Source organism: Amaranthus tricolor, chromosome 12 (genome assembly GCF_026212465.1).
Source record: "Amaranthus tricolor cultivar Red isolate AtriRed21 chromosome 12, ASM2621246v1, whole genome shotgun sequence".
Classification (NCBI taxonomy): Eukaryota; Viridiplantae; Streptophyta; class Magnoliopsida; order Caryophyllales; family Amaranthaceae; genus Amaranthus; species Amaranthus tricolor.
The window spans coordinates 8,379,070-8,394,713 of record NC_080058.1 but is presented as its reverse complement, the minus strand read 5'-3'; the positions used below and the strand labels follow the sequence as shown (position 1 = coordinate 8,394,713).

The window sequence follows — 15,644 nt, the reverse complement described above, 5'->3', positions numbered from 1 at the left end:
CACAAATATGCAAAAGATGTGCATATGAATTAATTTTTGTAGCCTAAAATGCTAATAAGGCACCCTCCCATCTCAACAACACTCATGTGTTTAAAGGGGAAAATAATATCACTCGACCTATAAAAGTCGACTAGAAATGCGGCACATACTCTCAAATCTTGGCAAGATATTAAATCGAGGAAGCACATATAACTGCATGATTATCAAGAAGGTCTTTATTGAGCTTGTAATGGGGTGTGGGTCAAAGGTAGGATAAAATTTTGAAAGTATGCGAGCTGGAAGTCTATTTTAGGGGAGCATAATCTAAAAAAGTAACGTAGCCTAAAGATGAGGCTAAAAACAACTCCAAATAACTTCAACTCATAACTACCGAACCAACCCAACTAATGGAAAGTACCGTCATATCATCATCAAGTTATTAGAGATGTACAACTTGTAAAGGCGAAAAAGTACAACAAATTAAAAGATGTAAATAAAATTTTTATTTTTTATTTTTATATTTTTATTTATTTTTTTTTTATTTTTATTTTTATTTTTTTTTTTGAAACTACTCCCAATTGCTAAACCATTTTATTCATAAACTCACAGCCACACCATTTTTTTTTTAACTGCATGAATATGAATAATTTAAAGATGGTAATATATGACAAACCAAGAGAGTTTTTCTCTCTCTCTCTTTTTTTTTTGAACTGCATGAATATGAACAATGAAGAAGATGATGATATATGACCAACTAAAGAAGTACACTCCAACAATGAGGAAACAATCAGCCTAACTCAAGTACCCCATGCCTATGGACGTAGTCGACATATTGTTTAACATAATTTTATACTGATAATATGTAATTACATCTCTATTTAAAATTTATATTTATGTATACTTTTATACTAATAACTTCGTATGTTGCACGAGTTTGTATACTAGTACAAACATAAAAGTTATACATCAAATATATCAAAAATGTTTTCAAATCAAGAAGATTCAAGACAGAGACCTTTGACAAGAATGGTTAAGATACGAGAGTTTCACTTTTTATTGTTTTCATCACGTTATCAGCAGAGGCAGTTTTAGAATACCGTATGACCTCATTTCTAGCACATTAAATAATAGGTAAGACTACACTTTTTGTAATTATAATCTTCCTTCTAAGTGCAAAGCATTTTCATTTCCTAGTAGCAATACGATCAAGGATTGCAGCAGATATTCAGATGCACTGCCACATAAATAATAGGTATCAACGACAACATTACCACAAAAAATGATAACTAGCCATACAATAAATTTCCTCTTGGGACGAATTGCCTATGCCAAGAAAGCTTGCTCCATCTAGCAATAAAATTTGAGCCAACCAATTCTTTATAGATGATTTTAAAATAAAAGAATAGGAGTTCTTGAACCCAACAATAAGTTTATCCTTCATAGAGCATACATTATTATATGTCCTACTTGAAGTAATCGGAGCATTAAGTTTATCCTTCACGTGTGAATGAGATGTGCCAAGCCAATTTTCCTATTGCATGCAACCAAGTCTCAAATCTCTAAATTAATTGAGTCATATAATTTTTTTTTTTTAAGTTTAAAATTTTAACCTTAACACAAATAAATAGATGAAGTCGGATCAACCCATTTACTTAATTGGGCAATAAATCTCAACCCAAACACACGTATTTTAGATTAGACGTAGATTAGATTAGCAGGTCAAGTTAGTTTTTAACAAGCCTAATAGAAATGTTTGAAGTTGCATTGTTTTAATCAAGTTCATCACTTGTGTTCATGTTAATAGCGTTTAGATTTGTTACAACACTATCTATACATAACAAAACTACTCCAAACAAGCATCTTCTCTTACATTTATGTTCAATGTTCAATAACTTCAGGCACATCAACAGGATACCTATTTATCCTATCAGACCATGCATTAGAAACATCCTTACTAACATTCTTAGAAATACACTTCCAAACAGCACTATTACATTTAAATCCACTCCCAAAACACAATTGAAAAACCTTATCACCCTTCTTAATTCTCCCTTTAGCTTCAAGATAGCATAAAGAATACCAAGTTGAGGATGATGAAGTGTTACCATACCTATATAGTGTCATCTTAGATGCTTCTACATCTCTATCACTTAAACTCAAACTCTTTTTTATCGATTCGATCACCGCTTTCCCTCCTGCATGGATGCAAAAATGATCAAATGCCTTTTTAAATTTTGGGACAAAGGGACTTAATTTGATCTTAGTTAACTTGTTCTTCAAGAAATGAATGCCGAATCGGAATTGTTCTGAGTAAGGTAACACTAAAGGCCCAAGGGTTGTTAGGTTGCTTTCCAATGCTTTTCCTGCTACATGAACTATTGACCTGGAGAGACTAATCCCTTCATTGCCTTCCTCATCAGCTTTTTGGTACACACATCTGTAAATGTAGCAAATTAATTTTATTCAATAAATTTACAATGCAATTTGATAAGAGTATATAACATATTTTGGACTACTAGCTAGCATCAGCTTAAATTTTTTTTAGTTGATTCTTTGGAATAATACCAAAAGTCAACATAACAGAAGTTCATGAGTTTGAATTGCTCATCTGATCCACCCCTCACAATTTCAATCTAATGAAATATCTAGTGCTATGTGGACGGATGTATGAGGAGGACGTGAGTTGTATCTACACTTTCAACCTAAAGGGTTATTGTGAAAAGGGGCGTGATAGAGTATACATCGCATCTTAAGGCTAAAATCATTAACTTAAGCTGTTAAGCTATTGGCTGAGTTGCTTCTTATATTTCCAATAACTAGTTTAAATTTTAATTTAAAATACTTTATTATTAATATTTTTATTTTTATCAAGGACATCATTATTATCAAAACAACATAAAAATATATGAAGCTAATGCTCCTTCAAATTTAGAAGCTGAATAATTGCTCACTTTGCTCATACATTTGATACGTGATACAGACCCTAAGATCATGGACGCATATTCGAACCCTAAGATCATTACACTGAACAATATGGGTCGGATTTGGGTCTCAAAAAGAGTGGACTCGGATCTAGACCTGAACCCTAAGATCATGGACTCTGATCCGACTCGAAACCTATTAGTCCAAAAATAGGTGGATCCAATGTCGAATTGGGTCTAGACCATTAGGATTTAAGATCCATGCCCATCCCTAATGACACCTCTACATAAATAGATGTATAATGTAAAATGGAGCGTGCATATTTCTCCTTAGAGTATGAGTATGAGTATGATCTGTCCGCTACCCTAACTTGTACGGAATACTGGGTTGATGACTATGACTATAACTATCATCATTATCATTATTATCATCATATCTAGTGTATCCCGCTCATAGGAAAACTATGATTATGGTCTGGAGAAGGAAGGACAACGGCAACTCATACCCATAAGGGAGAATGAGGTCAAAGAGTCCCTCGGCTCAAGGAAACTCTTCAAAGAGCGTCAGAAACTGCAATTATTCGGAAAGCCTGCAACTTACACACACGATGGCCATTAACAATAAACATTAAACTCAAAATAAAAATAAAGATAAAATAAAAATAAAAACATATAAAGAAAGAAATAAAAAATAAATAAATAAAAATAAAAATAAAAATAAATAAAATAAGAAAAGAAAGGTAAAAATGTATAAATGAGTAAAATAGCGATATGACTATGACTATGATTATGATTATGACTATATATACCGTAAAATGATATAATATATGCATACCCATAAGCATCATCTTGGGCACCAAGATGGGTTCGAACAATATGTTGAAGCTCATACTTAGCCGCATTTCTATCAACTTTCCTATTAGAGAGCAAAACACCAGCACCACCCATCCTAAATAAACAATTAGCAAGAAGCATAGACTTTTGCTTCCCATGATAAACATTAGAACAAATTATCTCACTACTAAGCACTAATGCTAAACAATTCTTATGAACATTAAGCAAATCTTTTGCCAAACTAATAGCTAAAATCCCAGCACTACACCCCATTCCTGATAAATGATAACTTCTCACATTACTCCTAAGTCCAAATCTATTAATTACAACAGAAGCTACTGAAGGAATTGGACAATTAATCCCACAATTAGTCACTAAAATATCAATATTTTTTGGATTGATCTTATGTTTTGTTAAGAGATTTTCAACAATTGTGAATAAAACAAGTTGCCCTTCATCGGTAGCTCGTTTTAAACACCCCTCAGAAGGAATGAAATCCATTCCAACAGGGGCATATGTCTCATTTCCCATTCCTGATCTTAGCGTTACTTTCTTTTCGAACTCGTGTGTGTCGGATGTTTTCGTGTGTTTTCCTCGTAGGAACGAGTGTTCTATGAATGCACCTATGGAAATCCGATGGAAGGCGGGTGGTTGGAAGCACGCAAAATCAATGAGGTATATGTGAGTTCGTTTTCGTGTAAGGGAGATAAAGGAAATGATAAGGGTAATAGTAAGGATGAATTTTATGTGGGATGATGAATTTAGGATTATTTCTATGATCCAAGAGAAATTATAGTGATCCAATTGTAGAAGTGCATCCATTTTTGTATGGATTAATTTTAGATATTGCAATAAAAAGTGTTTGGTATGTTAATAATTTATAGTATTAGAGCTAGGGTTATGTTTGTTTGAGCAAGCATAGGAATTACATGAAGCATAAATTACGGAGGAACTAATTTGCTCATGCAAACAACATTTTTCAATGGATTATAATGCGTATAAACAACTCTAATAGGGCTTAAATTAATGTGTGAATGTATTTTGCAAGCATGTCTTGAGCATAGCAAGTCCAAGTCGATGTCCATGCTTGCGATTGACCCTGTGAGCCTAGAAATCGACCTTTATAGCTTATATGGGTTTAAAGTCGCTGTCTATAATAACGACTTTGCTAGAAGCTTATTTTTCAAATTATATTTACCTAATGCTCGTTTTGCTTTTTGCTCTCAAAAGAGGCATTCAGAAACACATTCCCATTCAGCTCTGATCCTCATCCCTTTAGGACTCTTTCTAAAGTTCATAGTGTGAAAGATAATCACCACTCCTCCACATTCGACTTAAAATTAACCGTACAGGCAACCATTGTTGAGTTTTTTTTACAAATCAACATTTTATTTAAATTAGGGAAATTCCACATGGTAGCATCCAATTTTCATGAAACGCTAGTGGTAGCACTTTTGCAAGATTTTACCACATGGTAGCATCTAGCTAATGCACTATTTAACTCTCATAGCATTTTTCGTTATATTCTTGTCAATTTCCGTTTAATTCACCATTTTATAAGATTTTTCCACATGATATTTAATTCACCATTTTAACGTTTAATTCATCAGCGCTCTATTCAAAAAGGTGCATTTCATAAGTTTAAACGGTGCATTCCAAGCACTAATACATATGTACTTAATAAGGATTATAAAGTTCAAAAGGTGCATTTCAAGCACCGATACATATGTTTTTAACTACTATTATCAAAGTTCAAAGGTGCATTTCAAGCACTAACAACATAATGGTGAATTAAACATTTGAGAGCATAAACTGGATGCTACCATGTGAAAAAATCTTACAAAATGGTGAATTAAACAAAAATTAACAAGAATTTAACGGAAAATACTACGGCAGATAGATAGTGCATAAACTGGATGCTACCATGTGAAAAAAATCTTACAAAAATACTATAACTGATATTTTATGAAAGTTGGATACTACTATATAGAATTTTCCTTTAAATTATTATAATTCAATATTGCATCTTAATCATAAATTTACAATTAAAATTAATATTATACTAAAAACTTCATACATTGTACGAATTTTTATACTAATTACATGTAAATCACTTCATCAAAGATGATAATAAGACTAATATTATTCCTAAATTCTCAACAAATAGAAGAAAAGGACGTTGATTAATGTCAGTATGATGACTGAATTAAATGAGAGATTGTACTGCGGAAGAACCATCGCGCCAAAATTCTATATGCTCTTTGAGTCAAATTAATTCCATCCCAGATGATATATTCATCTGGGTTTGCACAAACTGGAACTCCCCTTGCTCCACACAGCCTACTCAAATTAAAGCTTAATCTTCCGCCAACTCCACAACATGCTTTCCGTACGTCAGATGTGCCATTGAACCCTAACAAATATCAATAGACAAACCAATAAAGATAAGAATAAGATTACGTATATCTAATGTTCCAAACCCCTTCAAGACGAAAGCCATATAAAGTGCATATTTGACAATTGACTCTTGTTGGTTTCGGCTTTTTTTTATTGGTCAATTTAAGAAAAATATATTTGATAAATGACTTTTATGTTATCTTTTAAGTCAAAATCAAAAGACTCTAATCACTACCTTTTTATTGGGCCTAGATTTGATCCAAACCAACAACTACTTATTATCAAAAATCTGGTTTAAACAGTTGAATTTTCAACTACCCACTCTGTTACTAAATGATGTTTTCATTTGTCATTTTATATGCCTTATTATTTATTATTCCCTTATGCAATTTTTGGGAATGATATTTCATGTGGAAATCTAGAATTCACTTAAATTTAGTGTTTGATAAATCAATAAACACCAAATTTGGATTTGTATCAATTCTACCATTGTATTAAAGTTAGTTAAAATTGAGAATTTTGAGAATGACTTCCCACGCGTTGTCATTCTCAAATTCTTTATTTATAATTTTATAATTGAAATCTACAATTTAAAATAAAATACTTATTTCCAAACATAACCTTAAAGAAGTATTTTGTTTATATAATAAATTTTTGTCATAATTAACCTTGTGCATCCTAATTTTAATATTTTATTAATGTTTATGTTCCTTATGTATCTTCAATTAATTTTATTTTAACATTTTATATTGCTTATGGTTTTTACATGTTTTCCACTAACTTTATTTAAATAGTTTTTAATAATTGTGATTTTTTCTCCACAAACTTTATTTTAATATTTTTAAAAATGTTTATAGTTCACACTTTTTCTCAATTAACTTTATTATTTAACAAATAATATATCCATCATTTAAAATATTTAACTTTTTAACCATCGTGAACATTTCCTTGATAACATTAATAGAAAACGGAATAAGTAAAACTTTCCGCTGATCAACCCAACCAAGCAGCTTCGACCAACAACCAATTATCATACACTAAAAGAAGTGTTTTAATTATAAAGAGAGAAGACGCACCAAAATGAGTAGCATTATGAACAAGCCGCATAAAAACATTGTAATAATCAGCATAGAGAATGGTAATATTCCTATAATCTTGATTCAGCAATCGGAGCCTCTTTTGTAACTCATGATTGTGTAAGACTGACATTTTATTCAATAAAATGTGTTCTCTGTAGTTTGCAGAGTTGTTTGCTCGGAATGCTGTGGTATAAGCTGGGAAATATCCGAGAGGAAATATTCCTGGCACAATTATCTTTCTTGCTCCAATTTGTATGATCCTCTTCACATTTTTAATAAAAATGAACGAACAAAATTAGATCAATTGTAAATTAGAAATAAAAACAATTTTTTTTTAATTTAGGTGTATGGTCAGAAAATGCCCTATAGGTTATTGGTGCGCAAATGGGAATTAATCGATTAATCATTAGAGTACGTAGAATTAGAAACGATTTCATGTCATAAAAATGAAAAGAAAGTCCTGTGATTACATAGTCATTATGTCAATCCGTGATTGTCAATAAAAATTGATAGTTTTTTATTCGGGTTAGAGCAAAGTGAAAGAAAAAAAAGAAAAGTGTTCAACCATTAAGTAAATTTATGATTGTCAACAAAATTAGACAAATTGTAATTTACAAATAAAAATACAGATTTTTTCTTTTAATTTAGGGGTATGGTCAGAAACTTCCCTATAGATTACAGCCTTACCGGTATAAAATAGGAAACTAAACAATTAATCATTCATATAGGAGTCAAAAACGAACTCATGTCATAAGGATGAAAAGAAAATCCTTTAATCACTATGTCAATCTATGATTGTTAAGAAAAATTGAATATTTTTATTTGGGTTAAGGCGGAGTGAAAGAGAAAAAATGAAAAGTTTTCGATTACTAAGTAAATCTATAATTGATATTTAATTTTAGTGTAGAGAGATTAACATACCATGACGCCTTCAATTATAGATTCAACAACATCAAATATCATGCTAAAGACCTCCTTCATCTTTTTCCCTTGTGAAAATGCATAGAAATAGTCATTGCTTCCAATTTCCCCAACAATAATGAGAGAACGCTGGAGTTTTTCTGCACAGTCTGTCCCAACACATGTGAGCGAATTTTAGCAGAATACGACATGTTTAAGTATTCAAGTCGAGTTTTTGGAAAGTTTAGTCGATAAAATCAAAAAGTCTTATTTTACTAATTATATGCTGACATTGACAATAAGTTCAACCCAATTTAACAAGTAACACTACAAAATTAGCCAAAAACTCGGTTTATCTTTCAGTGACTTGAGAAATCAAATGATTAAACATACCTTGATCATCATAGCAAATGGAGTTAAAATGTGACCACATCCAATCAAGTTGTACACTGAGAGAAGTATTTGTGACATGGTTTACAATTTTTCTATCCGCAAGAGACTCTGCAGGCAATGCTGTGGCACCAGAGACAGCGAAGTTTGCTCCATGTGTGAACATCGCTTCTTTGTTTAAGTAGGGATTTAATCGCGGTACATTTAATGCCCTAGCTGTTTATAAATTTGTTAACATAAGTTCTCACTTAACTATAATTTTCTTTAGATATTCGAGAAAATTGTTAAAGAAGATTGATTAATGAGTAATGTTTACAATTCAAGTGTAAATAACTAAAAATGTCAAGAAACCAACTCAACCAAAAGCTTAAGTTGATAGTTGAGGCCTTAGGATATGTTATATACTCTAAGTCTCCAACTCACCTTCTCACACGAGAGCCCTAACATTGAATATGAGGGGTGGTTGAGATTCGAACTCGTAACTTCATATTATGTTTGCTCTGATACCATATCAAGAAACCAACTCAACCAAAAACTTAAGCTGATGGTTAAAGACCCAGAATATGTTATATACACTAACAAAAAACAAAAGATAGTAGTTACCCAAATAATCGATCATGAGAAGTCCATTAGAGCATCTACCAGTAGGGTGATTAAAGAGGGAAACACCATATGGACGTCGAGAAAAGACTAAACCCAATCCATTGGGACTCTCAATGATTAAGTTTCCGGTGTCTGAGAGGGAGTCACCCAGCTGAAATATAGAAGTGATGTTTCCATTTCCTGGATTTGCTAGAGCATTACATTTACACCAAAGTAAAACCAAGCTTAGATATAAGATAAGCATTGTTGTATGTGATAGTTTGGGATTTTCCATTTGCTTGATGCTTCAGATTAGATAGAAAAGAGACTTAAAAAGAAGTGGATTTTATAAATTGCGAAGGACTAAAGGTGTAGTAGTAGGTTTAAATTTGAGAACAGAACAGAATAAAAGAGATGCTGCAAAGATCACTGTTGGTTTTAAAAAGGGGTTATAATTATTCCCACGAGATTTATACTTATGTGTATGAGGCAGTTTTGTAATGCTTACATACCTGTCGAAATCTTAACAATGAGGGGAATATCGGTTCGTTATTTTTGATAACTTTTTTATTACACTACGTCTGTATGTGATGGGAATCAAACCGAAAAAATGAAAATTTATCAATTACTATGCTGAACCAAATTCTGGTAATAATGATTTTTATTGCTTCTTTTTATTTATATTTTAGTGTAAATGGTTTCAATGATGTTAAGATCTATTTCTGAGTAATTGCTTCTGGTGTTTAGTACTATAATTAAATAAAAATAAGTGAATGATTCTTTAAAGAGAAAAAATGGTGGTCAAAAATTGTAAAAACCTGAGGCACAGGAAACCAGCTTTAACAGTTGAGATCACATGATAAAAATGCAATAGAATATAGGTAAGCTTTGCCTTTTTCTGTATGTTGTGATCTTGAACTTGAAGGTGTTCAAGTTTGGACGGATGAACCAGAGGTGCAATCTTTGGAAAAAAGTGGGTTCTGTAATTGTCATCTTCTAGATGGATTGCCAACAAGCTAACTCGCCGATCAACATCAAGTTACAAAATGATCATTTTACGTATTCTAATACTTGTAACATGTGACTTTTATGATACAGTGCACTTTTAAATTTCATGCCGTAGATAAATAAGAAAATTTTCATATTGACTATTTTTACTTAATTAAAAATAATTTTTTATCATTTACACTATATTTGAATAACAATTTCAAGGAGAAAAGAAAGAAAAGAAAGGGAGGTAAGGGAAAGGAAGGGAAGAAAAATGAAAGTAACTCTTATTTGTTTAGGAGAAGAAAAGAAAAAAAAGACAGATAAGAATTTTTCCTTTCAAATTTTTCGAACTTTAAAAAAATTAATACCTTAACATAAATCATTCATCCAATAATTTAATATTTCTCCCCTTCAAATCCCTTCCTTCTTATATTGTTATCTAAACTAAAAATCCTATATTTTTTCATATCCCTCGTTTTTCTTTTCCCCTATTTTCTCTTAATTTCTGATACCATTTATTTTAAGAAGTACCTTCTGTATTACTACATACACTTTTGTTTAGGCTACAATCTCGTTTTTTTTTATCTCAACTCGTGGTCTTTCCTATTTCAACTTGGTGCTTTCCTATTACCTTGAATTTGCTACAAAATATTAAAAGACTCGCATTGATTCGGGTGGATTATTATAGCAATTCCAAAGTGAAGGAAGAAAATGTTTCTACCCTTTACTCCTGCACAAGTCACCATTCCCTTTTTTCTATATTATAAAGTGCCAACCACAAGCTGTGGACATTAATCGAACAAAAGTACAAGCTCAAACATTCCAGATAAATGAGTAAAGACAGAGCATCCAGCAGGTGGTTTAGATCACCTTAACTGGGAATACAAAACATTAACATCATGCAAATCCTTATACTTACAACCTAAAAACGTTTGAACAGAAATACTATTCATGGGTTTGTCGAAACGAATAATACAGAACAGTAGCATCACGTAAACAACATCAATATCAAAATTCCTGTATATGCAAAAATACTTTCAAACTTTCACCAAAATTAGCTCATTATTATCAGTAGGAATGTAGCATATTACAGAGCCAGACTATCAACTTCCACAATGTATATACTCTGCAAGAGTTAAAGTTTGAGAATGAAATAAAATAATAGCAACAGCATCCTAATAACTACACAAAGGACAGAAAATCAGTGCCCCAAATGTATGTTTTGAAAGAACATTTTTTAACTTGTTCAAGAAGATCGCAGTATATGATCGACTAAACTTAATTTTTGGGCGAGCTATCTAAAGGAACAAACTTAGCATAAGGATCTTCCTTAGTTTGCGAGCTTTTGTGATCATAGTATTCAACTACAGCAGCTCCAGCTAAGGCAGCCAGTGTAAGAGCCTGAGCGTGTAACCTGCAATAGAATCACAAACAGAGTCAGCGTACGAACAACAGAGCTATAAAATAATTACCTTGAAGCTAGAATGGAATGACATTAGCATGTGAAATATTATACATCAGGTTAAAGAGAATTAAATGAATACAAGCCTAAGCAAACATTCCCCCTCCACTATTTTTCAACGACATTGGTATTATTTATACTACATAACCGCAGCAGATATCTTCTCTATATTTAACATTAATATATTAGAACACCATTATCTCCCTTGTATAAAATCACTCTTTCGAGCTGTAATATGCAAGAAACTTTCAGACATCATCCCTCCCATCCCTAGACGCACCTCCACCAATGGCGATTCTAATGGTTATCCATGACCTGACTGGTCGATAAAGGCAATGCAAATTAGCATCACACAGCAAATGTTCTGCAAGTATCAAGTTTAACACCTGATCACTGACTGTTCACCTTTTAGGCTTTGTATGCACAGCCAACAAGATAGTCTGACAAATGTGCAAGTTCCTAATCAGCAATAACTCCCACGAACTCTCACAACTTCAGTAATTCTGTCAGAACTAGAAGCTTAATCTACCAAATGTCCCTTAAACCTTGCCTCCTATATAACAAAAAGCTCCCACTACAATGTATAGATAGACAAACTGAAAATGGAAGAGGGAGTAATTGAAACTTAGCGGCTCATGGTCAAAGCCAATCCCACATCTGGCATAAACATATCTCTCTCTCTCTCTCTCTCAACAATGCGAACAAAACCATCACAAGTTCAGTCTCCATTTCCTGTTTTATACTTCCTATGACAAAACGAGGAACCGGATGGATATTCCCTTCGCAGAATTCCCAACTTGGTTTATAATTTTATTAACTCCACCAGTGGAGTTATTTATGTCAGCATTCAATCCCAGTACTAAACCGCAATAAAGGAAGGTTATGGTCAATCTGTGACACAAGCTTAAGACTTCATGACATTCACTCTTGGCCACGAGTGCTAGAGGTAGGCCAATAAAACTTCTTGTATCTTGATCACGAGTCATTTAATTGACTCTATCGTTCCAGGATTAAGGCTCAAAAATCAAGAAGTAACAATTTTCCAAATGCCTGATATGCAAAGCGTAATGATATAAACGAATGCTGTGATTCAGAATTCAGAGACATATTAAAACCACAAGGTTACAAAAACCTAATTCCTTGGGCAAAAAGCCCCAATTTCAACAAAACAATTTACCAAAAGCCACAATCTCCGTGATTTCCCCTTTTAAAAAATGAAGGCAAATTTCAATAACAAAAGAATACACTTTCTTGACAAGCAACAATGATCATATAAACTAAAACGCCCAGAGTTGGAGATATTAAAAAGATTAAAATCAAAATTTAAAAAAAAAAAAAAAAATTAACCTAGCGTGGATGAGCCTAACGCTGGTTTTCATTTGAGGACGAGACCAATTATAAGCGACGGATCCAGCAATCCCGCTCAACCATAAGCATCCTGAAACAAATTCATACATCAATCAACACAATTAACTCTATTCTCCAATCTCTAATAAAATTTATGTGAATAAAAAAATTTAGGGGAAAATTACCGACAGTACGAAGCTTATGTTCTACAACCCAGTGTCTAACAGATTCCATGGTGGTTTTAGATTCAGCCATTTTAAGGATTAGCAAGATGATAAAAATTTAGATTGAGAAAGGAGCGAGGAGAGAAAAAATGGAATAAAAATGGAAAAACGGTGGGATGTTTTTGGGAAGAATAAATAGAAATAAAACGAAAGGCGGTGGAGAGAAAAGAGGAAGTTGACAAGTTTGAAACTACCTGAAAGCCTGAATAGCGAATACCTCCTTATTCAAACCCGCGGCGGAACATCAGATTTTATTCCTCTGGTCAATCGTCAATTGTCAAAGCCGTCAGCTCCTGGATCGGGCCTGATTGGGCCGGTTCGGTAAGAGCTTAGTTTTTCAATTCTTTGAAATCGTCTCATCATGGAATAGATCATACAAACAACCGAATTAATGTTATTTTTTAAAAAATTAAGTAAATGAAAATTTGTTTTCTTTTTCAGTTTTTTTAAAAACTAAATATTGGATCAGTTCATATTAAATTGTCTCAGATGAGACGCTCTTAATAAAGAATTTGTCCTCTTTATTTAGCAATATTTGTTGTTTTATAAATTCTTAATGACAACCTTATAGTAAGTAGGGATGCAAGCGGGGCGGGTCTAATAGGAGACCCGCCCGCGGGGATGGGTCCCGGTTTGATGGGTCATGGGGCGGGTACGGGTATAAAATTCATACCCACCGCGGGGATGGGGATGGGGATGGTTTTAGGTGATACCCGCCCCATCCCCGCCCCGCCTAACGAAATGTACAAATTTTGAGAATTGGAATACCTTAAATTATTTTTCAAATTTATGAAAACCTTGAATTATTTTCAAATTTTATTAAAAACCCCGTTTTTATATTTCTTTTAAGGTCTAAGATCATGTTTTTTAGAGTAAGGTTTATAATCATGTTTTGTCTATTTTTTATCCTTTTTTCTCAATAAAATTTGTTTATATTCATTACGAGTTGTGTAGAGGTAGGCGATATTAAGTGATGATTAGATGGGGATTTGAAAATAAATATGTGACACAGATGGGTATTAAGCGGGGATTTGACGGGTGATGGGGCGGGTAAAATGGGTATTAGACGGGGATGGATACCCAGATGGGGATGGTATTAGGTACAAACCCATCGGGGCGGGAACGAGGAAAAAAATTATACCCGCCGCAGGGATGGGGATGGGGATGGGGATTGATTTACCAGATGGGGATGGGGATGGTAACGCCAATACCCGCCCCGCCCCGCCCCGTTTGCATCCCTAATAGTAAGACCATTTTTATTGGGTTGATCTAAATATTTAGTGTTTTAAAGTAATCACTTACAATTTAAGTTGATTAACTTGAAAAATGGGCTAATATAGGCTCTTCTTAGGTGAGATGCTCTCATATAAAACAAGTTGTTAATTTATTTTATTTCTTCATTTATTCTTACACAAATTCTTTATTGAGGCAATTTTACCGTGAGACAACTTCAATTGGGTCAGCCGAAACTATTTTAAAAAATATATATGCAGTTACAATTTTTTGTTTTTTATTAATAAACCACTTCCTGTATGTGGTAGTTCATTTTTTTTTTTAATGCTTTTTACTAAGAAAAAATTACCTATAATAATTCAATTTTTTTATTGATTTTTCTACAATAATTCCAACTTTTGATTAACCATGAATAATCCAATTTTAGGGTCACTTACCCAATAATATTATTGCCTAAATGGTGATCGATTTTTGTAAGTTAATTGCTACCAAAAAAATAAAATAAAATAAAAAATCCAAATCAGAAATATTATAAATTAAAAGTTAAAATCAAAAAATAAACTTGATTTCTCTTTTGTATTTTTAAAAAAATTTTAATTTTTTATAATTTATTTTTGTATTTATATTTTTTTTTACGCAAAATAACTTGTTATATAGGTAAAAATTGTGTTGGTGCATTCTTAGCAAGCACACCTTATAGTTGGAATTATTCATGTTTAATCAAAAAGTAATAGAGATGTGAATATAAGTGTGAATACTAATGTGAATGTGCAGATACATCAGAATGGATAAGATTACAAATAATGTACTTCGTTCGTTCCAAAATACTTGCAACATTTGTTTTTTCACGCAATCCAATGTACTAATTCAATCCTTAATATCTCTAATTATGTATAATAAAAAATTATAAAAATTTGATATTAATTATCTTTGTATCGAGACAAATCAAACAAGATCCTACTTGATTATGTTTCAACTTATAGATAAAAAATTAATCGCAAATTAAAGAAGATGAGTGAATAATGTAATAATCTCCAATATTACAAGTAATTTGGAAGAGAGAAAGTATAAGAAGGGGGTAAAGGTTGCAACTTGCACCATATCTGTAAAGATGTCCAAAAGTGAATTAAGATAATTTGATAAATGCAAATGAAGAGCAAAGATGCACCTATGAGAAGGGTGGTAAGCATCGCAACTGATGGAAAGAAAAGTTGAGGTAGACCAAAGAAAACATGGGGGAAAATCAAGAAAGATTAAGAGTGAGTTGAGCCTCTTTGAAGATTTGACAAAGGATAAAACTAGTAAG

The 15,644-nt window shown here is 32.4% G+C and overlaps 3 protein-coding genes across 3 annotated transcripts; all 3 read right to left on the bottom strand.

Annotated features, from left to right (window-relative positions):
* Positions 1-1,751: 1,751 nt before the first annotated feature.
* Positions 1,752-4,636, bottom strand: LOC130828782 (3-ketoacyl-CoA synthase 7-like). The gene is made up of 2 exons (XM_057694779.1): positions 3,736-4,636; positions 1,752-2,416 (listed from the first exon to the last, which is right to left on the bottom strand). The coding sequence occupies exons 1-2, from the start codon at positions 4,554-4,556 to the stop codon at positions 1,858-1,860; spliced, it is 1,380 nt and encodes a 459-aa protein (XP_057550762.1). The 5' UTR covers positions 4,557-4,636; the 3' UTR covers positions 1,752-1,857.
* Positions 4,637-5,823: 1,187 nt separating this feature from the next.
* On the bottom strand, positions 5,824-10,980 carry LOC130828784 (acetylajmalan esterase-like). Its single transcript, XM_057694780.1, has 5 exons — positions 9,104-10,980; positions 8,504-8,716; positions 8,132-8,280; positions 7,208-7,472; positions 5,824-6,147 (listed from the first exon to the last, which is right to left on the bottom strand). The coding sequence occupies exons 1-5, from the start codon at positions 9,375-9,377 to the stop codon at positions 5,924-5,926; spliced, it is 1,125 nt and encodes a 374-aa protein (XP_057550763.1). The 5' UTR covers positions 9,378-10,980; the 3' UTR covers positions 5,824-5,923.
* Positions 10,981-11,107: 127 nt separating this feature from the next.
* LOC130828785 (uncharacterized) lies at positions 11,108-13,315 on the bottom strand. Its single transcript, XM_057694781.1, has 3 exons — positions 13,067-13,315; positions 12,882-12,972; positions 11,108-11,486 (listed from the first exon to the last, which is right to left on the bottom strand). Exons 1-3 carry the CDS (start codon positions 13,134-13,136, stop codon positions 11,351-11,353), a joined length of 297 nt encoding a protein of 98 aa, XP_057550764.1. The 5' UTR covers positions 13,137-13,315; the 3' UTR covers positions 11,108-11,350.
* Between the last annotated feature and the right edge of the window lie 2,329 nt (positions 13,316-15,644).